Source organism: Vipera ursinii (genome assembly GCF_947247035.1).
Source record: "Vipera ursinii genome assembly, chromosome: 4".
Lineage (NCBI taxonomy): Eukaryota > Metazoa > Chordata > Lepidosauria > Squamata > Viperidae > Vipera > Vipera ursinii.
The window spans coordinates 34,803,254-34,830,761 of NC_139514.1; the positions used below are offsets into that span (position 1 = coordinate 34,803,254).

The 27,508-nt window shown below is 37.9% G+C and overlaps 1 protein-coding gene across 3 annotated transcripts in view; it reads right to left on the minus strand.

Moving 5' to 3' along the window:
- Positions 1–27,508, minus strand: part of IFT57 (intraflagellar transport 57) — a 56,717-nt gene that overhangs the window by 22,130 nt on the left and 7,079 nt on the right. For all 3 annotated transcript variants that reach the window (XR_014492384.1, XR_014492385.1, XM_083361580.1), the window contains exons 3-9: positions 19,846–19,964; positions 9,401–9,491; positions 7,776–7,844; positions 6,874–6,993; positions 3,215–3,286; positions 1,781–1,912; positions 1,512–1,574 (exon numbers count right to left, since the gene is read on the minus strand). Coding sequence is in view for 1 of the 3 variants with exons in the window: in XM_083361580.1 (XP_083217706.1) it covers positions 1,512–1,574; positions 1,781–1,912; positions 3,215–3,286; positions 6,874–6,993; positions 7,776–7,844; positions 9,401–9,491; positions 19,846–19,964 (666 nt within the window). In the remaining 2 variants the exon portion in view is untranslated. The remainder of the gene's footprint in view (positions 1–1,511; positions 1,575–1,780; positions 1,913–3,214; positions 3,287–6,873; positions 6,994–7,775; positions 7,845–9,400; positions 9,492–19,845; positions 19,965–27,508) is intronic.

Here is a 27,508-nt window from a genome sequence, read left to right on the forward strand (position 1 = left end):
CACTGCGAAGATCATAAAATCCAATGGTACCCTATACTGGAACAAACATGGTTTCAAACATGGCATCTCATGATTACAGCCTGGAAATGCCCACTGACAAGCAGAACTATTAACTCCCAGCCCTTGTAGACAGTCCAGCAAGATACCATGGTCAATTGTATCTAATTTGCCAAAAAGCATAATGGGACCAAGAGAAATGGATTCCCCTATCAAGAAGAAGATTATCCATCAGGGTGACTAATTGGGTTTCTATCCCATGACCAAACGTGACGACTGACTAGCAGGATTATCTGTAGCTGAATGCCACATTAACAACCTTCCTCTAAAAAAAGAAGCTTGGAAACTAGGAGAAAGTTATCAAAAATAGCTGGGTTAAGGGAGGTTTTAAAATAGCTAGGTTAAGGAAGAAATTCCTTATTTTTTTAAAAAAAAATCATAATCCCCTGTCCTAGAGAAACATCGACATTTTTCCTGATCCAGCTGATCATCCTCCACCAAGCATCTGAAGGAATCAGGTGATTCTGCTGAGAGATAGCAGAAATATACTACAGGGGATCTTAATCACTTATTTGGAGTCAATAAGCTCAAATAAATACTGGATAACAACACAAGATTCCATTTCATTAATCACATTGGATTCATTCTGTCTACATCCAGCCCAGAACATATATGAACAAATTTAGCTGCCCAAAAATGCTTAAAATCAACCAGTAAACCTAAAGGTGTCTCCTCCCACACAGCATTCCTTAAATGTTCCTGATAACATGAACAGAGATACCAGGCAGGAATCTTTGGATGCTGAAAGCATGAAGAACCGATGTTTTGCCACTCTTATTACAATTATGGAGCCTTGAAGCTTGAGCCTTATGAGTTGCAGTCACTTCAGATTTGTGCTACCATTATTCTGGGCATCTTTTCAATTGTTTCATTTCCCTCAGCGCAATAAACATATGGGATCAGTGACTGAGAAGAAGCCTTCAAGGACTAATTTTATTGAATATTTTGGCTGTTTTCATATCCCAAAGTTGACTAAATCTGAGATAGAATTGCCTGACATATTGTCAGGAAAACTCCCAACAACTCTTTGGAAGCCATCGGGTGCCTAGGGATGATCAGTTCTGACCATGCAGAAATCCAGGATAGCCATGAAATCCACCAACAAAGAAGCAATCTCAATACTGCAAAGGACAGATGTCACTATTCTCCATTTCCAAATTGATCTGCTTAAATGATGATACAGCAGGATCCCACTCACATGTCACGAAGTTGAGATTACTTGGAACAGGCCCATAGTTGCCATGGAGTTCTTGAACTCAGAAGCTATACCAAAAACTACCCCCCAGTGGTTGAAAAGTGCAGTCTCCATGACTAGCAATCTCTACTAGATTTTTGGAAATAACAAATCCCAGTCTCCACAATTACACTACTATTTTTACTAAATTTAAATATGAGGGGAAACACATATGAATTCACTTGATATCTGACATAATACCAAGATAAACAAGTTGTACCTCAGACAGAACTCTTGTCCTCTCTGTCACACCACCACTTCCTTGTTGATATTTCTCTTTGGCCTGTTTGTGGGAAGGAAGAAATATTAGGATTCAGTATTTTAATCAGGTGCAGAATTTCTATGAGAATGTCCCCTTTCAGAGGAACAATGCTAAACGTGAACATTTGCTATATTTTTAGGAGTTGAGTTATAATATAAAACATATAATATAAAAGATTCGGCTAGCAATAACAGCTGCATAATACTTTAAAAAGCAAAATATATTACCTCACTCAAAAGTGCCTGCGCAGAACGATATTCTTGAACCAAATGCTCCAGCTGATTGTTAATATACTTTTCTCTACTGCTAACCTTTTCCAGGGTTCTGCTGATTTCATTATGAAGCTTGTCAAGGTAGCCCTGTAAAGGTTTTACAAGCAATTTAATTATCACTGAAATCAATTGGGATCTAAAGCTCTGCTGAGTTCCAACATGTCCAATGGAATTTCTTTTAACACTTTTTCATTTGAACATCAGCCCATGTTCCATGTCTAAACCAGCTTTGAAAATTGTAATCAAATTTTAAATTCAGATCTGCGGCATTAGAGAAATACAAAATACAAGAACATTTTGGAAAGTCTTTTGGAGCACAGTAATACTATGCTGGAAAAAATATTTCAAATTTTGAAATACTAAAAATATCCAGCGCTGGATCCAAAATAATGATATTTTTCTATCCAGCTTAAGTTTACTTGTTTCAAGAAACATAAAATAAATCCTAACACTAAAACATGAGTAAACTCTCTAGTTTCTCAATTATTTTGCACTTGAAAAGTTTAAATAATGAAATGGGATGTAAGTTGTTAAGACTTTCTGAGTCATTTAATTATGAGTCCAAAATAATCACTGTACCTGGACTCCGTAAAAACTTTTGTAGCCTCAGCAATTATTCATATTTGTTGCTCTGCTTAAAATTAAATCAATGAATATTGTAATAAAACAGGTCTTGCAATTGTCTGTATCTCAGAATGAGTGCTAACATTGTTGTACAGTGTTGTAGTGTTCATCTGCTCTTCACAGGTGTCAAAAACTTAATATTAAACATTAAATTCAATTATTAGGAATCCTAAGGTTTTAAACCTTAATATAGATCACACCTTCACCTTGGAGGTTAGCACCATTTAATGATTATTAGCTAACATCTCTTAGAGCAGGAATGTCAAACTGCCGGCCCATGGGCCAGATGCGTCATGCGGAAGCAATGTCCACCCCAGCTCCAGCAAAGGGGAAAAAAATTGCAATACGTTGCGACACGTCACATGATGAGTTTGACATCCCTGCCTTAGAGGAAAACACTGAAAACATCTCAAAACAGTGCAGAAATTTCATATGTAAGCAAAACCTTGCAAACATATCCAAAACCATTTACTTATAGAAGTCTCCTAAAATAGGCATCATATAAAAACAGCTTGTTGGCAGAGACAATTCCAAATAAAAAGAGATGCCTCAGGGAAAAAAATACTTTTTATTCTTTAGAAGTGGTTTCAGAGAGAAAGCTGATGTTATAGGCCTTGCCAATCCTTGATGGAAATAATAGTAACATAATGTTGTAACAATATTGTAATAATGTAACAACATACTACAACTATTTAATAGCATGCAGTACCTGAATTGCCACAATCTGATTCAGAATGCCACTTTTGAATTACACATCAGACTTACACGGGTGTCTTTTAAAGCTGATTCAATTCCATCTTGGTGCTGATGCATTTGATCCACGTGGATTCGCCAATCCTAAATTAAAATTCGAAAAAGTTTAGAATTTAGAAAGAACTACTAAACAACCAGAGAAATTTAACATCACCGAAATTGCTTCTAAGTATGCAGTTGAGATGCATAGGTTTGAACTGCTGGATATGGCTGAGAAGATGCCCGGGTGTACTGTAGTGAGAAACTCAATCAACTATCACTGAAACAACAGTTGAACACATACAAGAAACCAGAAAAATGCAGAAGTGGCTCTCAGATGAAACCATCAGAATAACCAAGGAAAAGCAGTCAAAGCAGTACAAAATAAAAGGAAGCAAAGAGATTGAATACAGATTGTCAAAGAGCAGCAAGGAAAGACAGCAAAGTTTACTGGAACCAGAATTGCAAGCAGCTAAAGGAGGACTGTATGACGGTCCATGCCAAGAATGCATTTGTGAAAATCAAAAGGATTTGAACATCATCTTAAACAAGCAAGCGAAAAAAACTGTTCTGACCAAAGACATGTCAAGAATAGATAGCTTCAGAAGGGGCACTCATGACTGTATTACAAATCTATTTTAGATCGTGGAAAAGAATGTCAAGAATACAAGAAAGCCTTTGACTGTGTCAATCAAGACAAGTTGTGGAGAGTCCTAGAGAGACTTGCAGGTAACAACACATCTGTTAAGTTGATGTAGTTGCTGTACACAAATCAGGAAACTATTGTGCCATGTGGAAACACTTATTGGTTCATGATAGAGAAAGGAGGGCAGCAAGGTTGCAATCTTTCACTTTTTTTATTCAACATATGCTGAAGTGATCACAAGGAAGCCTGAACTGGAAGAATTAAAAAATCAGAGTAAAAATTGGATAAAGGATCACTAACAATCTTTGATATGCTGATGATATAACTTTCCTCTTAGAAAACAAAGTCCTGAAACATCTGATCAGAAGGATTAAAGAAAAAAGAATTTGGCCTCTTCCTGAACATCAAAAACAAAACAAAAAAACCATATAACCATTGCAAAAAATGGAAATATCAAAATAACAATTGATAGTGAAGCATGAAAGAATTCATTTTCCCTAGGATTGCAGATTGATCAAAGCAGTGAACGCAGTCCAGAAATAAAGCACTGAATTGCAGTTGGTTGCTCGGCAATGATGAGCATGAACTGAGTATGGTAAAGGTAGACATCAGCACATCAGCCTGGAACTTAAATGCAGATTAGTTCACCCAGTTGGGTTTTCTGTATGCATCTGCAGTTGCAAAAGTTGTATCATGAAAAAAAACAACAGTCTACTTGAGCTGTGGTGCTGAAAAGTTTCCTGCACATTCCTTGAACAATAAAAATGACAAACAAGAAAGAATATAAAATCAGATGTATTGTTGGAATCATAAAATTCATAATTCCCCCTTACTTATTTTGGCTATAAACGTTTTACACATCTCAACATTTCTCCATGCTAACCTGCAAGTAACATGGTACAGGTTTGCAAAGAAAAATCTTCAATATATAAGTGCCTCAATTGATTACTCAAAGGGCACGTTTTAAAGATGACAAGTATAATTATAGTAACAGGAAGTCACATAATTTAGCAGAAATATTCTGAATAAAAAATAATAATTGGAGGTGTGGGAAGGCAGCAAGAAAGAAATTGCAATACTTGAATAAAGTGGATAAAGTGTAATGTCTTTACTATCTAAAATAATAACTACTCTGATTTCCTAGAATATACTCTGCAAAGATGTAGTTATCCACTGACTGCGCGGAATGAGGGCTTGAGCAATCACTATTTTTTCTGCCTACACTGATTGTAATAACGATGGACAGCAATGAAAACTTTAATACTAGATGCCAAAACAGTCACATTTGGCATACAAGATAGCAGCAAAGTGATTTAGTGATTTCCTTGATATATATATATATATATATATATATATATATATATATATATATATATATATATATATATATATATATATATATATATATATATACAGAATAATTCAAATACATAATTTCAACACCCCACGGAAAAGACAGACATTACAATTCAAGAGACGAGAGTTGAGTGAGGTGAGCAAAAGATGAATTGCCAATGTTGATTAGAAATAAATAGAAAAACCAGAATAAATGGAACTGATATGGTATATTTAAACATAGTTAGACAGAGATGGTTAGGGGTGAGTGTGTAAAAAGATTCAGTTAAGAGGGCCCCGATGAAGAGTCAAGCAATTACAAGCAAACAGGTAAACAGCATAAAGACAGTAGAGTTAAAACATGGTTCAATAGAATATATTAGGCATAGAGGTAATCCTCACTTAACAACCATTCATTCAATGAGAGTTTGAAGTTGCAAAGGTACTGAAATAATGGTAGTTATGGCAGATTGAAATTTGGGCACTTGGAATCTTGTCTGCATTTACAATTACAGTGTGTGATTCAACTTTCCCTCATCCACCTGTCTCTCCCCATCTCTGCCTTTTGGTCATCCTGCATTCTACCACTGCCCCCAGCTGACCTTCACTGTTTTCTTCTTCCACTGCTGACAAAACATGCCTGACTGAGACAGCTGCTGGCCCTTCCTGAGCCAGAGGGGCGTTGAGCAAAGGGGAACATGACAAGGCAGGAAAAGTGTAAGGTCCTCACCTTATGATGGTGTACTCCTCACCTACTGATCACAACTGGACTACTGGAACTGCTGTCACTAAGTGGTATAATCACACAATGTTTTGCTTGAGTGATGGAAATTCTGGTTTAATTAGGGTTGTTAAGTGATGACTACCTATACATAGCAGCCATGGGAAGTCAGTGAATATTCTAAGCCCACTGAGTAGATTTAGGCTAATTAGTAGATCAAAATCCAAGATGTGCTGCTTAAGAGCATTTCCGGTAATTTTAAATCTTAAAGAACGAATTTGGGGAGTTAAGAATGAAGAAGTTTAAAAAAACAACTAGGTGCAAACACATTTTGATTCCAAACTAATATTAAACATTAGCAAATCAACAAGTTTTTCCTCAGGGGAAACTAAGGAAACTGAAGTTAAATGTAGCCATCATTGTAATCATATTTGACACTCATAAAATTTATATGTCTTCAGTTGGTAATGAAAGTTAGGGTACCTAAATGTTATCTTAATGCCTCTAAAAAATCTATTCACACATCTGCACAGCTTTCAGTAAAAATCTTTGTATTCAGCAACCGCAGCATGTTTATTCAGGAATAATAAATTCTTTATTTGTAGATTCTTACCTATACTACTATTTGTCTGATATTAGTCAAGTATAAAGTTCCTTTATTTTTAATTATCTTATTTAGCAGAGGAAAAGACAAATTCTGAAAGCCTGTATATTTCACAGATATTATGAAAATAACTGATGGAAGAAGGTGTAAAGTTCTTCCTTTTTCTTACATGAGCATTTTCGCAATTCTCCCTGATTTTCACACATATAGCGCTTCATTAATATACAAGCACTTGTGGAAATTTTCTTGTGAGGCCTTCTTTTAGCAGTGAAGTTGCTGACTTACTTTCATAATGCCTAAACAGAGTATGCATGCACATAGGTAGACTGTTTCTGAAAGATGACGTGCTAACTTAGAAGGAACACACTAAACAAGATCCTCCTTACCTTATTATCTGTTCTGATTGTAACTTTCAACTGAGGAAGAACACGTTCCACTTCAAGATTCCACTCAGCTGCATCTATTTTAGATTCTAAAATCTCTTCCTGTTTAGGCTCAAGCATGTCCTATCAAGATATTGGTATTAAACACACTAATGAATTATCACATTATAAAATGCAGTGATACAGAAAACACCCAACCTATACGAAATTTCAAATCTGTTTCGCCAACATAAAGGCCAAAGGGTGATTTGCCAGTTGTATCAGTAGAAGCAGTTAACACTTTACAACTGCTTTTAAAGTGCAACACAAATAAGCAGCATGGGAAAACACACGCAGACAGCTCTACTCACATGAGCAGCAACAACTCAGGTGCACGCACACAGCTCCACTTGTGTAAGCGGCAGACCAGTGCACACACTTGCACGCAGCTCCACTTCACGCAAGCAGTTGGTGGCGCACACAAGCTCTTGCAGCCCAGTTCCCATTTCCCTCCCCCAGCCGGCCGCCATGCCATAAAGGTTGGGGACCGCTGTTCTAAATGGATATCAACTGACTGTTTGATATGGCCAAGGCATGTTATTCTTATAGCAAATATTCTTTTTGTTTGCTTTGTAAAAATTGTATCAGAGGGAGTCAAAAGAGAGAGAATTCCAATTATATACTGGTATTCATCCATTAATGGAGAGAATGCCATACATATAATTGTGCATTTCCCTTCATTCTTCTTTGTCATAGCTCTTTTGATTACCTGTACAACTGTCCAAATTTTATGAATGGTGAACACTTCCCAGATAATCATAGGAAATTGTACATAATTACTGAAAGGGGACTCTTCACGCAAGCAGCAATGCATTCTGTTTGCAATAATATCTAGCATATTAGTACTAACTGAAGAAAACACTTACTGATTTGTAAGTTTGTGCCTTTAAAACATTCAGATCAATATAATTTTCCTCATTGTCTGTCTCTTCTTCCTTAAAAACACAGAAAATATTTTAGCAGGACAATCAACATTATGATTTAAATATTATTCTCTGAACACCATCACAAGTTATTTTAGATGAAAAAAGTTTGAAATGCTATTACGATCCAAAACTATACAATATGCTACTCACAGGACTTTTTGTCATAAGCACTACTTTAGTAATCATTCCCAAAACAGTTTGCGCTCTTTGTTCCATTAAAATATCCCATTGCTGCCAGTTCATGTAAAACAAAGATAGGGAACTTGATGACTTCCTGGTATTTTTTTACTTCAATTCACATCAGCCCTAGCCCACACTGACAGTGAAAAAAGGATTGTAGAGGTTGCTATTCAAAAGCTCCTTATTTTAGATATAAGCCAACTGCATTGAACTGCTAAATTTTAAGGAGGACGAGAAGAGTGGAGCCTATATATTTTTGCTAGGATAGTGGGCCAAGAAGTGAATTTCTCAATGCTCACTTACAAGTTAAAAAACCCAACACCCAATTAAAAATTATTCTTGGCTAACTTCTATTCATAGGTTTTAAAATGCATTAACCAACAAGAAAAAATAATTCACAAAGCATTAATCCATTCTTCTGTTTTAGAACGTGACTATTACATCTCTATGCTGCCTATAAATACAAACCTAATTTGTTTTCTCTGTTACCTCAAACACATTTAACTTATTTTAGTTCAAATATATATCCATACGTGTCATTTTCTCACTTGTAGTTCAACCTAGTGCTAAACTGAATTCCCAGATACAAAAGCTTATAAAAGTATTTAAAAAAATTTAAAATTGAAAACAATCCACAAGGGAGTGAAAAATAAAGTCTCTCAATAGTCATACTACTCCTTAACATCATACATACATGTCTGATAGTTTGTGTGCGCCTGTATGTGTGTGTGTGTGTGTGTGTGTGTGTGTGTGTACACACACACGCACATATACACACCATGGCCCACTTCTTCTGCAGCTGAAGGAAATGCCTCTGTAGCTAAGAATGGAGCGCCAGCCTGCATGTTGCCATCAGAGGCCTTCCTGAAAGGCTTCTGCAATCCGCAGCTCAGTTCTCGGCAGCAGAGGCCTTTCTGGAAGGCCCCTGATGGCGAAATGCAGGCAGAGCTCCATTCTCAGCTGCAGTGGCATTTCCTTTGGCCGCAGAAGTGGGCCAGCTTGGCGGGGATGTTGCTGCTGCCACCGCCACAAGGTGAGACTGTGGAAAAGACACACCCCGAAAATAAGACCTGGTGCCTCTTTTGGAGGCAAAAAACAAAAAGACTGGGTCTTATTTTCAGGGAAACACAGTGTGTGTACGTGTATGTGCAACAATATAAAAAATGGTTGATCATTCCACTTTTTTGGGATATGGAATAGGTAAAATTTCCATTTTGCTTCCTGCATTATATTTAAATATCAATTGTCTATCCAGTTTCAAAACTAAGTTTTGTTGCACTAAATATTGTCTTTTTCTGAGTGCTCATAGCAGTATAAAACTGAACTATTGAACACATACTTTTCTTTCCTTCATAACAGTAAGTCAATACGTTATATAAACTTACCGCAATTATTTCTTCTATTTTATTAAGGGTTAATTCAGCATCATCTTCTGTTATTGCTTCTTCTTCTAGCTCCTCAGTAGGATATGTAGGCCTTTAAAGATATATGCAATAAATGCAATTCTCTGAGACTTATGATTGATATTTGTTTGAATTTTACAATATAGCACTTTTGAAAATATAGCTTTACATTTATGTGATATGGAGAACTTTCTGCATCATTTTTCCATAATTAGTTAAATAATGACTGGATGCAATTCCAGCCAAACAATGCAAATAAATTTGTAATTCACTTTTTCAAATGCTTATCCCAAAATGCATGTAGAATAAAATGAAAACACTTTGGATAACATATTATATGAGCAGCCACAATTGTGCAGTTTTTCCTTCTCTCTCTCTGCAGTTCTCCTTCATCTTTGGCTTGTAGTCAAATCAATGTAAGGAAGCATATACTATTGAGTTAACAACACTTAGTATTTACAGGAACTTCTGGTTTTGTGCCGTAGCACCCAGTCGCAGGATTGTGGACCTCTGCACCCCATGGCTAGTTTTGCTCTGCCAGGGGACCCTAAATGGGTCTAAGGTGCCCCACAGAGGCGGTGAAGAAGGGTGCCCCGATGATTCTGAAACAATGGCAGTCACTTAGCTCGATTCGGGGAAAGTCTTTTAACCCGACAGGAGAAAGGCTGGTCACATTTTGTTGACCAGCCCAAGCTATTTGCAGCTGAAGTCCAAAGGCACTAACCAGCACCAACATGAACAGCGTACTTGAAACTGGGTGAGGAATTTGATCTTCTCTTTTCTATTTTATATCTGATTTCCTGGAAAAGTTCCCCAAGAAGCAAAAAGCCTCCCAAAGTGAGAAAAGGGGGGATTACCTCACCCTTCTATAGGCGGAAGTGGGGAATTAAACCCTTATGAGGAATAAAAATATAAAATATTACAGTTTGGATAAATTTGAAAGCTAAGAAAATTGTTAAAACTCTATACATGAAAAAGCATTGATGAAATTGTATATATATAAAAGAACAAAAATAACTCTAGAGAAAGATTATTAGATGGTGTATTATAGGATTAAATATTGTTTGAATATGTCCGAAAGAATAGATAAAACTTGTAAAGGGGCCCTATAGTAAAAGGAATAAGAGATATAAGTAGTATAGTATTTTTAGAATATATGAAATGTTAAAACATTGAGAGGGTCTATTTAAATGAAAAGTTTGGATATTTACAGGTAATGAGAGGGGGGAAGAATTATGAGTGATAGGAGTGGTCTGAATCCTGAGGGGAAACTAAGCTTCAATAAGAATCTTGAAAACAGGACATATAATGATTTAATAAGATGACTTTTATAAATACAATGCAAACAAGTTGATTAAAAACATGTACATGTTGATGTTATTATATGCATAAATAATAAAAAATGTTTACATTCAACTTGGTATATATTGAAAATATTAAGAATTATATTTGTTTAATGTAGACAAAAGAAGAATATTACAACAAGAAGAAAGGAACAAGAAATATATTACCAACATATTAATTGTAGAAATTATTGTTTCAAAGCCCAAGAGCCAGCGCTTGTCCGAGGGTTACATATACAGTACTGTAAATAACACTGCTACATCATAGTGAAAGAAAAAAGTATTTGATTCCCTGCTGATTTTGTACGTTTGCCCACTGACAAAAGAAATGATCAATCTATAATTTTAATGGTAGGTTTATTTTAACAGCAAGAGACAGAATAATAACAACAACAACAACAACAATCCAGAAAAAAGCATTTCGAAAAAGTTATAAATTGATTTGCATTTTAATGAGTGAAATAAGTATTTGATTCTCTATCAATCAGGAAGATTTCTGGCACCCGGGTGACTTTTATACAGGTAATGAGCTGAGATTAAGAGCATTCTCTTGACTTCCGGGTGGCTCTCCAGTGTTGCAGACCATCGGAATCGACCGCCGGCCCTTCGTTTCTGTTTAAACCGCAGAGCAGCCGACAATCAGCTGCTCCGCGGTGTGAAAACCCCACTCCTCGGGTGAAGAGGGGAGAGGGAGTTCCCAGGTAGGGGTAGAGCCCCCTTAGAGCCCCAGAATGTTTGTTCTGGGGCTTGAAGGGTGAGGGCTCCCCCAAAGCCTGGGAATCTCCGGAGCGGAGGACTCTTCTGCTGTTAGCAGAACAAGATGTTGAATCCACTCCTGCCAGATTTGATTGACATCTAGAAACATTGTTGCAGCAGAGCGGAGACAGGAGCCCTATAAACAGCAAGTACAAGGCTTTAACCCTCGAAAAACAATTCTTCTTTTGTCTTGCTTATTATTTGGAAAAGAAAGGGAAAATGGCGTCTGAGTGAAGAGGGAAGAGAGGGGGGAAGAACTTTTTTTACTTTTTTATAAGAGGTGAAGTGTTTTTTCTTTTTTCTTTCCCCTCTCTCACTTTTTTTTATAGTGAAAGTGTTTGCTGGGAGATTGAGGAGGAACTGGACTTTAAATTTGCTCTGCCTGAACTTACAAGATTTGGTTTTAGTTGTTAAAGGAGAAGAAAAGTGAAAGTGTGATAAGTGGCTATGAAATGGCTTCTAAGCCTCCTAGAATCCCTGTTACTAAAAGTGCAGGGACATCGCCTGTTCAGCAATCTGGACTGCAGTCTTTGACATCATCCCCCGCAGCTTCTCCACCTGTAACGTTAAAGGACTTGCAAGATGCTTTAAAAGTGGTCTTAGCCACTCAGTCTGAAAAAAATAACTGAACAGGTGGCTGAGCTTATAGAGGATAAGAACACGGAAATGCGGGAGGACATACTCTTAGCACTTCAGGGGCTGGCAGGATGTATTGAGACTCTGAATGAACGGGTGGAAGAAGTGAAACAAAATAATTTGATGTTGGAGGCTAAAATGGGTGAAGCTGAATTTAAAATGCATAAAACGGATGAAGAGGTTCTGATGATACAGTACAGAGATATGGAGTTTGCCCTGAGGATCAGAGGATTGAAAGAGAACTCTCAGGAGAATTTGCAAGAGATGCTGGTGGATGCTCTGGCACCTATTTTGGGGTTTAAACCTGAAGAATTTTTTGGGGAGATAGATAAAGTCTTCAGAGTTAACTCTTGGATTGCCAGGCAGAGGAAATTGCCAAGAGATGTGGTAGTGTACTTTACGAAGAGGAGGATAAGAAATGAGATTATCCAAATTTTTTATAATAAGAGATTTACAATTGCTGGTCAAGAGGTGTTGATTCTGAAAGAGATTCCCCCAAACGTTTTGAGAAAAAGGAAAGAATTTGCTTTTTTGGCAGAAGAATTGAAAAAACAACAGCTTCAGTTCAGATGGGAGATATCAATGGAGATTGTGGTGAATTTTGCTGGAATAAGATATCGTCTTAATACAGTTTTGAAGGCACAAGATTTTTTATACTAATGTATTGAAAGCAGGTTCACCGCCCTCTACAGAAGATAAAGAAGGAAAGGATGAAGGAGAACAACAGTTACAAGAAAAACAGCAATTTTCAGAAATTGTGCAACCCTTGGCTTTAGAAGAAACTTCGACTCAAAGAATAACACGGGCTGCATCTAGACGTAAGGCACAACAACAACAATGGCAACAGGATCAATGTTTGATGATTACAACTCAAGAATCAAGTGAAGCAGTGGGAGGAGCGAGGCCGAAGAGGCAGATTTCTGAAGATCTTCTGGCGGCGCTCCGGAGGCTTCAAGTAGTAAAGGATGGCGACAAAATTCCTGACTTGGAATGTTAATGGCTTGAATTCACCACAAAAGAGGAAGAAAATATTTCAGTATTTGAAACATTTTAAAAATGACGTTGTATGTTTGCAAGAGATGCATATTTGGGTATCTGATCAGAAATATTTGATTAATTTGAGACTGGGTACACAATTTATTGCATCTGCTCCAGAGAAGAAATAGTAATATATGTGAAGAAGGGTTTGATAGCTAAATTAATAGAAGCAGATATACAAGGAAGATATATTTTTATTGAACTTTTGATTGAAGGGAAGAAAATACTTTTAATTGGAATATATGCTCCTAATCAACAACAAGAATATTATAAATTGCTACATAACAAAATAATTCAATGGGATTACAAATCTTGTATTTTAATGGGAGATTGGAATGGTGTGATGGACACGCAGAAGGATAAGAAAGGATTTTTTAAAAATACTCCTAATCATGCTAGATTGCCTAGATCTTTTTTTGATTTGAAATATGATTTTTTGGAATTGAGAGATATTTGGAGAAAGAAACGTGGATGAAAAGGATTTTACTTTTTATAGAAATTGACTCAGAAGCAGAACTGGTTAAGGATTGTATGATAAAATGGGCCCAGGACTTTCAAGAACCAATAATAATGGATACTTGGGAGAAAATATGGGTTAGGAATGTTAAATTCACACAGGCACAAAATCTAAGGGAGAATTTTTATAAAATGTTTTATAGATGGCATTTGGATCCCAAAAAATTAGCATTAGCATGTATGTATCCAAATTGTCAGCCAAAATGTTGGAGATGTGGTTGTGATGATGCAACGTATTATCATGTATGGTGGACTTGTAAAAAAGTTAAAGCTTTTTGGATTAAAATTTGGTGGAACATCCAGAAGATTTTAAAGAAAAAGATAAGATTTTTACCACAATTATTTTTGTTGGGTATTATCACTGATTGTACTGTTATAGAAACTAAATTGATATTGAATTTAATAACAGCTGCAAGACTTTTGGTAGTGCAATATTGGAAGAAGGAAGACCTGCCAACAATTGAAGATTGGACTTTGAAAGTTTCAAACTTGGCAGAAATGGCTAAAATCTCGGCATATGTGAAAGATCACTCGCAAGAGAATATATAGTGGAATGGAGAAGATGGATTGATTTTATTCAGAACAAATATGGGACTACAAAGTATCATTTAGCATTTGAATAGTTATTAGTTATTGTAATTAGAGGCTATATTATTTTTCTTTTCTATGGCTAAGGAGAGTTAAAGTGTGATAGGGTTTAAAGAGTAATTATAGTAATTAGAATATTTTAGAGTAAGATTGTATGGTGTAATACCCTGTATTCGGCTCTGGGAAGCCGGGTGTGTGTGTGTTGGGATGGGAGGGATGGGGAGAGGGGTGGGGTAGATGGGGTATATGTTTCAAAAATGTATTTTAAAACTTTTCAATTAAAAAAGAGCATTCTCTTAAAGAGAATGCTCCTAATCTCAGCTTGTTGCCTGTATAAAAGACACCTGTCCACAGAACCAATCAATCATCTAATAACTGTTCCCTTCTTTTCTATCTTTGCACCATTTCTTTTTGTAAATTAGATGGCTCAAAGATTAGAATAGAATAGAGCTGGAAGGGACTTTGGAGGTTGTCCAACCCCCTGCTCAAGCAGGAGTACCTATATCACCTCAGAGAAGTGACTGTCTAGCCTCTTTTTAAAAATCTCGTGATGGAGCGCCCACGATTTCTGGGGGTAAGCTGTTCCACTGGTTAATTGTCCTCAGTGTCAGGAAGTTTCTCCTTAATTCCAGGTTGCTTCTCTCTTTGATCAGTTTCCAACCATTGTTTCTTGTCCTATCCTCTGGTGCTTTGGTGAATAACGTGACCCCCTCTTGTTTGTGGCAGCCCCTCAAATACTGGAATACTGCTATCATGTCTCCTCTATTTCTTCTTTTCTTTAGAGTAGCCAAACCCAAGTCCTGCAGTTGTTCTTCGTATGTTTTCGTCTCTAGGCCTTTAATTATCTAAGTTGATCATCTCTCAATTTTTTCCAAACTCTCAACATTTTTTTTTTGATATGGTGACCAAAATTGGCTACAGTATTCCAGGTGTGGATTTACTAGGGTTTTATAAAGTGGTAATAATACCTTATGCGATCTTGAATCTATGCCTGTTTATACAACCCAGGATTGTATTAGCTTTTTTTGCTGCCGCCGCACAGTGCTGGTTCATAGTTAAGTGATCATCCACTAGGACTCCAAGGTCCCTCTCACAGTTACTGTTTTAAGCTGGGTCTTGCCCAATTTGTACTTGTACCTTTCATTTTTCCTACCTAAATGTAAAACATTGCTTTTTTCCACGCTGAAACTCATTCTGTTGGATAGTGCCCATTGTTCAAGTTTGTCAAGATCTTTTTGGATCTTGAGTTTGTCTTCTGGGGTGTTGGCTACTCCTGACAGTTTGATGTCATCTGCAAATTTAACGAGTTCCCCTTTAATTTCCTCATCTAAGTCATTGATGAAGATATTGAAGACTACTGGGCCAAAGATGGAACTTTGTGGTACCCCACTGCTTACTTCTCTCCATGTGGATGTAGTGCCATTGAGGACTACTCATTGAATATGGTTTGCCAGCCAGCTACAGATCCGTCTGGTGGTGATGTTGTCTATTCCACCTTTTCTAGCTTACCAAGGAATAGGTTGTGGTCTACTTTATCAAATGCCTTACTGAAGTCTAAGTATACTATGTCTACAGTATTTCGCTGGTCTATTAGTTTAGTCACTTTGTCGAAGAATGAAATAAGATTGGTTTGGCATGATCTGTTTTTTACAAACCCATGCTGGCTACTAGTTACAACTCTGTTTGGTTCTAGTTGTTCGCAGATCTGTTTTTTTTATTATCTTCTTTAGGTTCTTCCCAGGTATTGATATTAAACTGATTGGTCTGTAGTTTCCTGGGTCCATTTTTTTAAAATTTCCTTTCTTGAAGATGGGAACCACATCAGCCCTTTTCCAATCCTCAGGTACTTCCCCGGTGCTCCAGGATTTTTGAAAATGTGGTGAAAAGGTTCTGAGATAACATCTACCAGCTCCTTCAGAACTCTGAAATGTAATCTGTCAGGCCCCGGTGATTTATATTTGTCAAAGTCAGATAGGTGTTCTCTTACCATTTTCTTGCTTGTTTTATTTTTTGTTTCTAATTTGTCTTTTACAATTTTTCTTTGGTATGTTGGGCTGTAGTTTCTTTTTGTGTGAAGACTGATACAAAGTATGAGTTACGCAGCTCTGCTTTCTCCCTGTTGCCTGTTATTTCCTTGCCATCTTTTCTCTCTAGTGGACCTACAGTTTGACTTTTTTCTTGTTGTTAATATATTGGAAGAAACTTTTTTTATTATTCATGATTTCTGTTGCAAGTCTTTGTTCGTTCTTAGCCTTTGCTTTCCTGACTTCATTTTTGCATGTTCTGGCTGGCCTTAGTTATGTGCCCTTCTTTCCATTTTTATATTTGTCCTTTTTGTCTTTCAGTTTGTCAGAGATGTCTTTGTGTGGCCATGCTGGTTTCTTCTTGAATTTCTTGTTTTTTTTCAGTGGTATTGTGCTGGTCTGGGCTTTTATGATCACATTTTTCAGAGTTTCCCACGCTTCTTAGCATCATTTTCCCCTTTAGGAATTTCATCCATGGGATCTTTCCTAGGTTCTCTCTGAGTTTGTTAAAGTCAGTTCTTTTGAAGTTCAAGACACTGGTTGGACTGTTTTCTGTTGCTAGTGTTTACGTTATATTAAATTCCAGTATGACGTGGTCACTTTCACTCAAGGTTCCGGCAACTTCAACTCTTTCTATCACTTCTTCTCTATTAGTTAGAATTAAGTCCAGTATGGCTTTACGTCTAGTTCCCTCCTCCACCTTTTGGATGACAAAGTTGTCGGCTAGGTTGGTTAGGAATCTGTTTGATCTCCCGCTCGCTGCAGAGTTTGTCTCCCAGTTGATATCTGGATAGTTGAAGTTTCCCAATACTACTATGATATGATTCCTACATACATTTGTTAGCTGGTTGGCAAAGAGTTCATCTATTTCTTCTGATTGGTTGGGTGGCCTGTAATATACACCTATGGTAATGGTAATACACTTATGGTAATCAATCAGATTCCAAACTTTCCACCATGGCCAAGATCAAAGAGCTGTCCAAGAATGTCAGGGACAAGATTGTAGACCTACGCAAGGCTGGAATGGGCTACAAGACTATCACCAAGCAGCTTGGTGAGAAGGTGACAACAGTTGGTGCAATTATTCGCAAATGGAAGAAACCCAAAATAACTGTCAGTCTCCCTCGGTCTGGGGGTCCATGCAAGATCACCCCTTGTGGAGTTTCAATGATCATGAGAATGGTGAAGAATCAGCCCAGAACTATATGGGAGGATCTTGTCAATGATCTCAAGGCAAAAGGGACCATAGTCACCAAGAAAACAATTGGTAACACACTATACTGTGAAGGGATGAAATCCTGCAGCACCCATAAGGATCCCCTGCTCAAGAAAGCACATGTACAGGCCTGTCTGAAGTTTCCCAATGAACATCTGAGTGATTCAGAGAACTGGGTGAAAGTTTTGTGGTCAGCTGAGACCAAAATCAAGCTCTTTGGCATCAACTCAATTTTCCGTGTTAGGAGGAAGAGGAATGCTGCCTGTGACCCCATCAAATATGGAGGTGGAAACATTTTGCTTAGGGGGTGCTTTTCTGCTAAGGGGACAGGACAACATCATCACATCAAAGGGACAATGGACGGGGCCATGTACCATCAAATCTTGGGCAAGAACCTCCTTCCCTTAGCCAGGACATTGAAAATGGGTCGTGGATGGGTATTCCAGTATGACAATGACCCAAAACACACAACCAAAGCAACAAGAGTGGCTCAAGAAGCAGCACATTAAGGTCTTGTAGTAGCCTAGCCAGTCTCCAGACCTTAATCCCATAGCGAGCTGCCTAACGTCATCCTCAAAACCTTTAATGAGTTGGAGAGGATCTGCAAAGAGGAGTGGGCCAAAATCCCTCCTGAGATGAGTGCAAACCTGGTGGCCAAATACAAGAAATGTGACCTCTGTGATTCCAACAAGGGTTTTGCCACCAAGTACTAAGTCATGTTTTGTGAAGAGGTCAAATATTTATTTCACTTTTTAAAATGCAAATCAATTTATAACTTTTTTGAAATGCGTTTTTCTGGAATTTTTTTTGTTATTATTTTCTCACTGTTAAAATAAATTACCATTAAAATTACAGACTGATCATTTCTTTGTCAGTGGACAAACGTACAAAATCAGCTGGGGATCAAATACTTTTCCCCCTCACTGTATGTATATAGTAGTGGCCAAAATTGTGGAAACCTTTTGAGAAAAGTATACAGTAGAAATGCCATCTTTGGTTAAGTTTCCATCAATTTTCTTCTAATTTCTTTATAACTGTAGCCTTGTTCACTTAATAATACTATTTTACATCGCTTTCTGGGCCACCAGTCAACTCTTTGCACCATTACTCTAATTTTATTACGTTTTACAAACTCACTAAATGAAATGGGGGGGGAACCTACCAACTTGATAGCGATCACATAACACACTGACAAATGTCCTCTCCTCAGCTTCAATACATGACATCAATAACTGAATCCTACTGATCTGATTGGCCCATTGCCAAAACAAGATGACACCTGATTGGCTCTCTAAACACTCATGCTCATTGGCTAAAATCAGATGAAGGAAAGCTACCTGATATCAACCTAAGCAAGTTGTGCTTCCTTTTTCTGGTTATTTGGCTATAGCTTTTCATAGAATACAGTACAGATAATTGAACAAACTATGTTGCATTTCATTCTTGATTAAATTATCTTTCCATTGATATATAATTTTATGGTACTACTCCAAAAACAGTGGTGTTATTAGCCATCAAACCTCAAAAATACTTTTCCCAAAAGGTTTCCACAATTTTGGCTACCCCTGCTATCTAGTAAGATTTAAAACAAAACAGCCCTAACATCTAACTTTACTAACCTCCATTCTCAGCACCTGCTAATAATTGTTTCTACCGCTCAATCCACTGCATTACAACATGGCTCCTGGTTGTTATAAGAAATGACTTCTTTAAAATGACAGTTGTTAGGTAATCTAGAGAAGGTCTTTTCAGGGATCCATGATTTGGATCATCTTATTGCTAGAGATGTATCTAGCCTTGTTACTGATATTTTGACTGTGAAAACAATTTTCAAAGCTTAACAATGTAGGGCTTTAAGCTCCCTCTTGTTTTCTATGTTTTTATATAGATTTGGGGGAGGTGCAGGAATTATTTTACTCTGTGTTAGAGATGCTTATAGTATATCTTTCTATATACCATATAAAATGTGTTAATATGGGCAGTTACAAAATTGTCTACTGTATATGTGCTCCTACAGCTACTAATTTGGCCACTCCTAAGTTAGATGAGTGCCCCTCCTGGCTACTCAAGGCTGCCTGGGAGAGGACATGTAATTTTTTTCTTGAGGGAGGGAGAGGTCCACTGGCTCTTAGGGAAGTAATGGTGCACCCTCTCTTCAAGGGACCATCATTCAACTCAACTGTTCTGGACAGTTTTTGTCCAGTTTCCTTTTTAGGAAGGTTGTAAAGAAAGTGGTTGCATGGTAGCTTCAGAGGACCTGGGATGTAACTGATTATCTAGACCCATTTCAGTCAGGGTAAGATACAATACCTTTTCCAGCTAAAGGGTGTGTATTTCAAGGCTTCTTCTGCCAAACAATCAAGAACGTAGCAAGCTTGTTCTCCATAACCGGTCTTTAACTTTGAGGGAGGAAAATCTACAGTTCTTCCCTGAAGAAGAAGTAAACATCATTTATAGACACAAAGTAGCATTCAATCAAGTAATATTGTCTAGCTTCTCTAAAGTCCTTTTTTGTCACAAGAAAGTATGTGTTCATGTGAATCCCCAAATATTATCAATATGGCACATAGGGCTGGTTACTTGAGGAACCACATCTACTATAAAAACTGTCTCACTGATTTGATCTTGCAGGGTTGAATTAATTAAATCTTTAAACCAGTTCCTTCAATTAAACAATGTTATCTATCAGGGCCCCAGAAGTGCCAGAAGTCCCTTTAGCAGTGCCTCCCCTCTGGAATAAAGTTCCTCCCAAGATCTGGATGGACCCTAGTCTATTGTTGCTTAAAGAGATGTGATATTTGGATCTGAACTGCTATTGTTCCAGCTTTATTATTTCATACAACTAGCAAAAGAGGAAGCAGACAAGAAATTATACCTCGTTTCATTTCCATCTGGTGTATAGTTTTTGCCATCTTTTATCTTTTATTCTTACTTTTCATTAGGTTTGTTGCAATTTATTTGTTTTGATTGTTGTGAGTCACCCAAAGTTGTTGAGAATTTAATAAATATGCAATTTGCATGAATTCAAATACAGCAGTTTTCAATTTATACATTCAGCTGCAAATAGCAAATCATAAGAATCCAACCCAATATGTACACTAATCAAGTAAATTGTACAAAGCAAACTCATGATTATAGTCATTATCCATACTATTTTAATTTTGTTTTCTAACTGGATACACTATTCTAAAATAAAAGAAATAGCCAAAGTATTTCAAAATATTTGGGTCAGCTTCCTAGAGATTTTTCATTGTAATGCAGACATGTCAAACTCGGGACATCACATGACGTCGCTCAACACCTCGGGAGTTTTGCCATTGGTGGCAATGGGGTAGGCGTGGCTTTCACATGACACATCTGGCCCACGGGCCGGCAGTTTGACAACCCTGTTGTAATGGAACACAACCAAACCAGAACATAGTCTTACTTCATACATTACATCACAACATGCTTAGGAAAATTTAGCCATGATTTGATATGGTGTCAGAATTGAAGAATCAAGCTTTCACTTTCAAATCAAAATTAGGCATGATTTTAACTGTGTTTGCAAAGTGCATTAAAATTGTTATCACTCTGCAAAAGAAGAGTGCATAGACAAAGGCAGACTGTTTTACTATGCAAGCAGAAAGCAACTGATGAATCCAAACAGGCAAAGAAACAAAAGCTACTGAAAACTTGTATACTTGCAAGCTCATGCCGTAGTTAAAATTCTGTATTACAGCTGATTCAGAAGAAATGTAAATGCAAGTCATTTAAATACAAAATTGTGTCTGTTTAAATTTCAAGTATATTATGAGATTAAAATTAAATAACACAGAATTAAATCTGATCTCGAAACTGCATTTGGTTCTCTCCTCTGAGATATCTGATCTTACTTGGCAACTGGAAAATAGTACAGAAACTAGATTACACTTGGGTTCAGCTGAAATATTATGCAGTTTCCAATATTAGCATCTTTATTTACTCATATTGACCACCCATTACAAATTCCCAAGGGATGCATCAATCAATTACAGGGCCAATTTATAAGAGATGAGACAGATGATTTGATAAATTTCGCCCAATTAGTGTCTAACGAAGATCAGTAAATTATACACTAGTCGTATATATTAGAAACTGGTTTCTGGCTAGTACAGGACCATCTACCGGTTGAGTAAACTCAGTCTGGAGTAGAATGCATAAAACATTTGATTAATGCATGTTTTTGCAGCATCTTGCTAAATGGTGTTTTAATTGCCTTCATGGTCCTCTTTCTTTTTTTTACTGTTTTACTAAAGACATCTGACTCTGTCCTGATATATGAGGCTATGAATTTTTGCCCACAGCTTTTCTATTCACTTTCAAGGACTATAGGTAATCCTCACTTAACAACTGCCCTACTTAGCAACCGTTTGAAGTTTTGACAGAACTGAAAAAGTAACTTTACAACCAGTCCTTGCACTTATCACAGCATCCCTGCAATGACATGATCAAAATTTGAACATTATGCAAGCAGTGGACATTTACAAACATTACAGCTTCCTGCAACACATGACTGCCATTTGCATGTTTCACAACTGCATTCCAATAATGGATAAGTCAACAGTAAAACTGCAGGTCAGAGACACATGAGGTCTCACTTAAGAACTGTAGGTGTTTTGCTAAACAATTGCAGTGGGTTGTAAATCTATCAGTCATAAGATATTTCATTTAACAACTGTGTCACTTAGCAATAGTACTGTTGGTTCCAAGTGTGATTGTTAAGACTACCTGAACTTTTAATTACCAGATGGCAGGAAAATACTTGAATTCAGGCTACCTATTGTAGCTTTTCTGCTTTTCTGCCTCAATTCAAACAAGGGACTTCCGGTGGCAGCGCGGCGCCGAAGACAGCCTCTCCGGGCTGCCCGCGGCTCAGCTGAGTTATTTTCGCCCGAAACAGCGCCGATCAGCTGTTCGGGCGAATTTGAAGCCCCCTCCTCGGGAGAAGAGGAGGGGGTGAGCTCCCAGGTAGGGGTAGAGTTCTCCAGGGCCGCCTGACCTTATGGCTTGGGCGGCTGAAGGATTGAACTCCCCCGTAGCCTGGGCTGCTCCCAGCTGGCCAGCGCCTCTGCTCCTGATTTCTTGGAGCAGAGCCAGGCGTCTGCGACCACCCCTGCCTGAAGGAATGACTATGGATTAAAGGAGCAGGCAGAGCGATACAAGAGGAAAAGGTGAAGAGGATTATTATATTTTACTCTCCAGCTTGATGGACTTTTTTGGATTATAAATCTGAAGTGAAAGTGCGTCACAATTGGTAAAAGATGGCGGCTAAACCACCCCCTAAAACTCTTCGGAGTGCTGGAACTTCTCCGGTGCAACAATCATTACTGCAGGCGCTGCATCCTTCTGATGTATTGACATCAAAGGACTTACAAGATGCTCTTGAAAAACACACCCAGGTAATTTTGGAATCAATTAATGATAGATTTGCACAGATGGAGGAGAAATTGGAGAAATTGGAGGAGAGAATGGAGGAGAGGATGGAACAGAAGTTCAGAGTGATGAAGGTAGACATCTTGTCTTCAGTGTGTAAAGTGGCTCGTTGTGTGGAAGAATTGGAGGAAAAGCTAGAAGATTTGACTCAAAAGAATGCTATATTAGAAGCAAAAGTATTGGAGAATGAAGACAAAATGGAAAAGGAACTGAGTCTTGCTCAATATTACCAGATGCAGTTTGCTATTAGAATTAGAGGCTTAAAGGAGAATATTAAGGAAGATCTAAAGCAGCTGGTTTCTGAGGCTTTTGAAGTAGTATTGAAACAGCCCAGCATCTGAAATAAAATGAGGCATGGATAAAGTGTTTCGTGTGAATTCATGGATTGCTGGACAGAGAAAGTTGCCTAGAGATGTGGTGGTATATTTTGCAAAAAGGGAAACTAGAGATGAAGTTATACGAGCTGCTTATGATACTAAAGTTGTGATTGCTAATCAAGAAGTTTTGGTCTTAAAAGAAATTCCTCCAAAGATTCTAAGGAGAAGGAAGGATTTTACATTTCTAGTGCAAGAGCTCAAGCAACGAGATATAAGGTTCAGATGGGAGATCCCAGTTGGGTTGATGGTGACGCACGAAGGTAAAAGGTACCGTCTGGTTACTGTGATGCAAGCGCGTGATTTCTACAATAATGTTTTAAATGCAACGCCATTAACACTTCTGGAAGCTGAAAAGGGATCTGGAGAAGGAGTGCATCAAGAGGCCGAAGATGGTCAGATAGAAGACAACGGTGTTGGAGGAGATCAAGATATAACCTCGTCGGATGATTCTATAGAACAGAGGGTGACGCGTGCTGCTGCAAAACGATCTAAGAAGAGAAAATAGCAGGATTTGCAGAAGTCTATGGATTTTCTACGACGTATTTATAGTCAAGTATGGGAGGTGGGAAAAGGTTTGGGTGTAGACGCAATATATTTTTATATGTGGTGGTTTTGTGGAAAGGGTGAGCTTTTTTGGATTAAAGTTTGGTGGAATATACAGAAGATTCTTAAATGGAGGTTAAAGTTTTGTTCGCAACCTTTTTTTTTGTTTGGAATAATTATAGATGTGGCACTGGAAGAGGAACGGCCGATTATAGAAGAGTTGACTTTAAAGTTTTCTGATTTGGTTGAGGTGGCGAAGATTTTGGTTAATTTGAAAGATTATCTGTAAGAACGTTATATCATGGAATGGACAAAATGGATGGAGTCTATTTAGGATAAGTATAGGGTGGAGAAGTATTATGTAGTATTTGAATAACTCTTTTTTCCTTTTTTTTCTTTTTCTTTTTCTCTTTCTATCTTGGGGTTTTTTTCTTTCGTTTTTAATATATATTTAATACTATTAAGGTTTGTTTTATCCTATATAAGTTAGAGAGTGTTTCTTTTTTTATTTTAGTTTTTTATATATATTTAATATTGCTAAGGTTTGTTTTATCCTATATAAGCTAGAGAGTGATGGATTTTAGAATTTATAGTTGTTAGTATATGGTTGTTTATGTTTGCTTTTTTTATATATATACCTTGTATTTAGCTCTGGGAAGTCGGGGGGGAGGGGGGGAGGTAGGGGGGGAGGAGGGAGGGGGGGAGGGGGGAGGCAAGGGGGGGAGGAGGGAGGGGGAAGGGGGGGTTTTTAAAGGAAAATTGTATCTTAAAACTTTTCAATAAAAAAAAAAAAGAGACAGATGATTTGATAAATTTCGCCCAATTAGTGTCTAACGAAGATCAGTAAATTATACACTAGTCGTATATATTAGAAACTGGTTTCTGGCTAGTACAGGACTATCTACCGGTTGAGTAAACTCAGTCTGGAGTAGAATGCATAAAACATTTGATTAATGCATGTTTTTGCAGCATCTTGCTAAATGGTGTTTTAATTGCCTTCATGGTCCTCTTTCTTTTTTTTACTGTTTTACTAAAGACATCTGACTCTGTCCTGATATATGAGGCTATGAATTTTTGCCCACAGCTTTTCTATTCACTTTCAAGGACTATAGGTAATCCTCACTTAACAACTGCCCTACTTAGCAACCGTTTGAAGTTTTGACAGAACTGAAAAAGTAACTTTACAACCAGTCCTTGCACTTATCACAGCATCCCTGCAATGACATGATCAAAATTTGAACATTATGCAAGCAGTGGACATTTACAAACATTACAGCTTCCTGCAACACATGACTGCCATTTGCATGTTTCACAACTGCATTCCAATAATGGATAAGTCAACAGTAAAACTGCAGGTCAGAGACACATGAGGTCTCACTTAAGAACTGTAGGTGTTTTGCTAAACAATTGCAGTGGGTTGTAAATCTATCAGTCATAAGATATTTCATTTAACAACTGTGTCACTTAGCAATAGTACTGTTGGTTCCAAGTATGATTGTTAAGACTACCTGAACTTTTAATTACCAGATGGCAGGAAAATACTTGAATTCAGGCTACCTATTGTAGCTTTTCTGCTTTTCTGCCTCAATTCAAACAAGGGCTAGGTGGTATGGGCTCCCAGTTTTCAATATTTACATAAGTTCTATAGTACAAAGTACGAAGATAACTTAATTGGACAAATTATGCCAAATAAACTTCTTTTAATGCTTCTACAACATATGTAAGCTAGAACATTTCAGCTCTTGCTTTGTATTGCTAATAGGAAAGCATCAGTTATGCTGAAACAAAAGTAGTACGAGATATGCAAGTTACAGATAATCAGTAATACTTGCACAGAGCCAATTATTTAAACGTTGTAAGTTAGTTTACAATTGTGGATTGCTTAAACACGTCAAATAAGAACTGCTATTGATTGCTAATGCTATTTTGCTAGCAACAGAAGTGGTAGCTATGCTTTCTGCTCTACATTTCTAAGGCATAGGTGATTAACCACTTGGTTGTATAAATGAATTTTAAGACCTTGAAAAATATCATCATCTATATTTCTAAAAGTCATGCCCCAAATTCTTCAAAATTTCCAGTTCATTATTATATCTGGAACATGGTATACCGTATTTTCCGGCGTATAAGACGACTGGGCGTATAAGACGACCCCCAACTTTTGAGATGATTTTCATGGGTTAAAGTCTTACACGCCAGAAAATACGGGTAAGTAGGAAGTCAGGGCTGCTTCTCAATTAGGTGAAGGTTTATCAAGAGCTTTTGGCCTCGAGATCAGCTTTGCTCTGCCTCACCTAAACCTCGTCTCCTCTCACCTTGGCGCCCCCTTCTACTTCAGTCACATGCGCTGGCTGTTTCAGCCAGGAACGACGAGCATTGTGGCCCAACACTTCGGGAAGGCACCAGGTCTGAAAGAAGGCGGTTCTTTCCATAGGTTAGTTAATGAACAGGGTGGCAGAGGAGTGGGGGGGAAAGAAACGGGCTCAGCCCTGCGCCGCAAGTTTAAGATTCACACACACACCATCCCCAAGGCCGCCTTCTACTTCAGGGCGGAGGGGCGACCCCGGGCTGCTGAAGCCCTAGCGCCAGCTTTCCGCTGCGGTCTGCCTGTCGCAATTCCCGAGCTGCGCCTTCCCGGGTGGGTGTTGCTGTAGGTTTGCCGCGGCACCACACCCTGAAGTCAAACTCCCAGGGTCAGGTGAAGCTTAGCTCTGCACGAACATGTCAGGTCGGCCTCGCACTCCCTTGAGCTCTTGTGCTCGCGGAGCACCAGCGGCTCGGCACATGCTTAACTCCCGCTCCCTTCCAGAAAAAAAAAGGGCTGCTGCCGTAGGACGCCGGTAATCTGGAGCCTCAGCCTCGGTTGGGCTGGTCGGTTTATTTATGAGGAGGCCGTCTTTTGCCATTCTCGAACGCTGGATTTCTCCGTTTCCACTAACGTCTCTGCTCCCGAGAGTTTACTATTTTCCGGCGTATAAGGCGACTGGGCGTATAAGACGACCCCCGACTTTTGAGAAGATTTTCATGTGTTAAAAAGTCGTCTTATACGCCGGAAAATACGGTACCTGCTTTAGAGGCTTGTTTCAAGGGTGTCATATAAAATTCTGGCTAAAATTTATTTTCAGCAATGGGTCATTTGGGTCTTCAGGTTTTTTTAGATAACTTTTTATTGACCTAGAAAAATGGCATTATAAAATCGAAGATATTACAGACTCTCAACCTGGTATTGTGGGTTTTAAGAAAGCAATAATGAGTTGGGGTAATGTGTAATTGTTACTGATGATTAGAAAAGATCCGCACTATCATCTATGGTTTGATTTCATATGGTGGTGGCTTTGTCTGGAACATTTTTCGCTCCAGTTAATTATCTAATTAAAATTCACCTCACTAAAAAGCCCCTGCTTTAATATTGCAGCGCAAGAGGATTTATGTACATGCCTAGAGGGAGAAACTAAGGTAATTATTCATACATAAATGCTGCCCATTCTATATGGCTTCGTAGATCTTTAATAACACCTTTCTTAATCAAACACCTTGAATGAGTAGCATATTCTCCAATCACTAACAGAACTAAACAATAGTCATCTTTAGAACAGTTG